General features: G+C 59.3%; 1 protein-coding gene across 1 annotated transcript in view; it reads right to left on the reverse strand.

The window, feature by feature from the left end:
• LOC104616880 (tumor necrosis factor receptor superfamily member 6B-like) overlaps window positions 1-3,134 on the reverse strand; it is a gene marked incomplete at its 5' end in the record, with an annotated part of 3,716 nt that extends 582 nt beyond the window's left edge. The window contains one exon of the mRNA XM_010282038.1: window positions 2,937-3,134. Within this exon, the coding sequence (XP_010280340.1) occupies window positions 2,937-3,134 (198 nt within the window). The remainder of the gene's footprint in view (window positions 1-2,936) is intronic.
• Window positions 3,135-3,527: the final 393 nt, after the last annotated feature.

Below are 3,527 nucleotides of genomic sequence, written 5' to 3' on the forward strand. Positions count from 1 at the left end.
GCCCCTTCCCACCCAACCCATCCTGTGATTCTGTGAAATCGTCCTCACCTGGGCTCTGCTCCCTGGCCGCGGCTCGGACCGGGGGTCCCAGCCCAGCGAGCCCTGCCAGGAAACCTGCCACTCACAACCCCTCTGCCAGATTCAGGAGGGTATTTCAGCTCCTGCGGCCACGTAGATCCATGAACGCGATCCCACGCAGATCCCACGCACGCGGCTGCCCCGGCAGCGCGCGAGCCCCTGCCCGAGGACGCGGCAGCGTCTGGCTTGCAGCAGCTCGTCCTTTGCCTGAGTCAAGGGCGGGGAGGGCAGGAAACCTGCCACTCACAACCCCTCTGCCAGATTCAGGAGGGTATTTCAGCTCCTGCGGCCACGTAGATCCATGAACGCGATCCCACGCAGATCCCACGCACGCGGCTGCCCCGGCAGCGCGCGAGCCCCTGCCCGAGGACGCGGCAGCGTCTGGCTTGCAGCAGCTCGTCCTTTGCCTGAGTCAAGGGCGGGGAGGGAGGGCAGCCGGCTCGTGCTGCCAGCGGGTGTGCAGTCAGAAAAAGCATTTTGCCGGTGGAAAAAATGAGGTTGGAAGGAAGAAGAAGGAGAAAAGCACCAAACGTGGCATTATTAACTGGCCAGAGCCCATCTCTGCCCGCTGGCTGCCCTGGAAGGCTGGGTCCAGCCCTCGCCGCAGGCAGTGGCCCCATACGGGGCAGTTAGAAAACAACGTGTAAAAGTTCCTCTAGTTTTCAAAAACCTAAATATACCTTTTCTAAGCTCCTCCCTGCCAGGGAGTAGGGGAAGAGGGAAATTCCTGACAAAAAAAATGAAGTAATCGCAGTAGGTGTTTACACCTGTTATTTTTCCTGGAAGTTTCTATTTTCCCATGCAGATTTTTACGGGGCAGGATCAGCCCCAAGCACAGCCCAGCGCGGGGCTTTGGACAGACCTGGTCCCAGCTGGTTAAAGCGCTGCTGGGGCGCGTCCAGCGTAAGGAATAAAATCAGAAAGAATTTTCAACAGACACGATTGAAAGGCCAAACGATTACTCAGTCAGGGAGAGACTTAGCCCAGTTTCACACCATTGTAAACTGGGAAGGGTTTCACCGGTTAGAGTGGGGTGGGTCGGGCTCCCTGCCCAGGCTCTGCCTCTCCTGCGAATTGGGGGTTTATGCCGAATCGCCCCCGCGGCTGCCGGTGCCCGTCTGCCTCCCGAGCGAGACCACGACGATCCGCCTCGGCTCCCGTTGCTCACGGGCCTCCTCTGGCTCTATAAATAGCTGAACGGCCGGTCTGGCTGCGCGTGCCGTTGCGCAACGAGCGGCAGCGCACGTGCTGCTGACGCAGCCCTCACCTGACCGTCCCCCCCTCCCCGGGACCGCGTCCCGCTGACGACAGAGCTTTCCATCTCCTCTCTCCGGTGAGATCACGCTCCTGGCAAGGAGCTCGCGGCGTGAGTCAGGCTTCGTGAGGAGAAATGCGCCGCGTTGGCGGTGCCAGGAGAGGACAGGGAGGCGAGAGGGCCTCCAACGGCCTCCCGGCTGCGTCACCACGGAGGAGAAGCTCGGATTGATGCTCAAGCTTTATCGTGATGGAAGGAATTAATTTTTTGTGGTGAGAAGGGTCAGTCACTGGGACGACCTCCCCGGGGACGTGGTGGAGTCCCCATCGCTGGAGGTCTTCGAGATGTGGCTGGAGAGGGTGCCGGATAACCTCATCCAGGCTTCCAACGGCCTCCCGGCTGCGTCACCACGGAGGAGAAGCTCGTATTGATGCTCAAGCTTCATCGTGATGGAAGGAATTAATTTTTTGTGGTGAGAAGGGTCAGTCACTGGGACGACCTCCCCGGGGACGTGGTGGAGTCCCCATCGCTGGAGGTCTTCGAGATGTGGCTGGAGAGGGTGCCGGATAACCTCATCCAGGCTCCCTTTCCCATGAAAGGCTGCACCAGGTGAACGTTCCAAGTCCCTTCTAGCCTGGGCCACTCTGTGGCTCTATGGTTTTGTGGGGTTTTTTTGGAAGTCTAAGGGTGCAGGTTCACTGGCACCCGGATCGGTCACATTGAATTTGTCCCCTGTTTATCTTGGCTGGATGCTCAGGGTAGAGCGGGTGGTTCAAAACGGCTGCCTGCCTCACCTCCACCGACATCCAGCCCTTGAGATGCTTACCAGTCCCTTTCTCATCCCATGACTTGTTGGGGTGCCTGTTACAAAGCACCCGGAGCCAGCCCATCGCTCTCCCCCGCTCCTTTGCTCTATATCTGTGCCCGCTGGCAGCTCCTGCCCAACCTCCAGCCTCCGCCGAGGCTCGACGCTACGTTTGCATTGTCGTGGTGACACCATGGCTCTACTTTTTCACTAACAGGTCAAAACCCACCCTTACATCGAACCTCCGATGTACCTTGGACTCTGCTCCATTCGACCTGCGTGAGACAAGGTTGTGGCCACAATAAAAGCTTCCCTGGAAAACGGGCTGGAAGCCCGGGAGAAGCGAGTGCAGGAGGCTCAGCCCTTGACGCCGCGTCCGTTCACACGACCGCCAGGACCACTTATCGCTGTGAGCCATCAGTCACAGCCGAACGGCTGCCCAAGCTGTCCCCGTGTGCCGGCATCCCCAGTTACCCCAGTTCCTGGTGAGATGCGGCAGGATTTCACTGCCAGCTCTTTGCTCCGGCTGAGCAAGCAGCCCGCATGGGCTTTGGCTGAGCAGCGGCTGTTGCTTAAGCTCTGCACCCTGCCCTTGCCCTACGGGACCAACCCTGGCGTGGGAGCAAGGCAGACGGATGATATATTACCCGCAATTATTATTAATTATGGGTCGCACCATACTTCTAGAAGCTATTTCACCTCATTTCACATCTATGTAGAAAAAAAGTCACCAGAAAGTTCACTCCCGCCCTGGCAGCATCGTGGTCCCGGCATCCCGCGCCCTCGGCCCACGCTCACCTGGTCCCTGCGTGCTGTTGCTTCTCCCCAGTCTGCAGGAGGTGCAGAGGGTGTCGTGGTACTGGTTGCCCTGCACGTTGGTCACCTTCCCTTGCTGCTCACAGTTCTGGTGCGGCTGGCACGGCTTGGTGCTGGAGTTGGAGGAAGAGAAGAAGCCGCGGGGGCAGGCGCGGCACTGGGTGTTCTCGAAGGGGGTACCTGCACGCGGGGAGGCAAGGGGACCGTCAGCCTGGGGTGACAAGCCGGCAAGGGAGCAGGGGCAGGAGCTGGGGACAATGCCAACAGAGCAGAGAGTGCCAGACACCGTTCGAGCATGAGGGTGATGTTTTGGAAATGATCACTGCCGGCAACTCTCCTGGGAAGCATCCACTTGTAGGGCAACCAGCAAGGCTTTCCCCGGCCATTTCCCAAGCCAAAGCTTTTGGCGCATGACGATAAATTGTCACCAGCCTCCAGACACAAGGGGAGGTCTCATCCGCTCCTGAAAAGGGCCACCTCGTGGGTAGCAGACGCCAGCTGGGACGACGGGTAAGCCGAGTGCCAAACCAGCCCTTTGATGCACAGCAGTCGGGAGGCTCCGGGTCAAGTGAA

This window comes from Phaethon lepturus, unplaced genomic scaffold (genome assembly GCF_000687285.1).
Source record: "Phaethon lepturus isolate BGI_N335 unplaced genomic scaffold, ASM68728v1 scaffold32592, whole genome shotgun sequence".
Lineage (NCBI taxonomy): Eukaryota > Metazoa > Chordata > Aves > Phaethontiformes > Phaethontidae > Phaethon > Phaethon lepturus.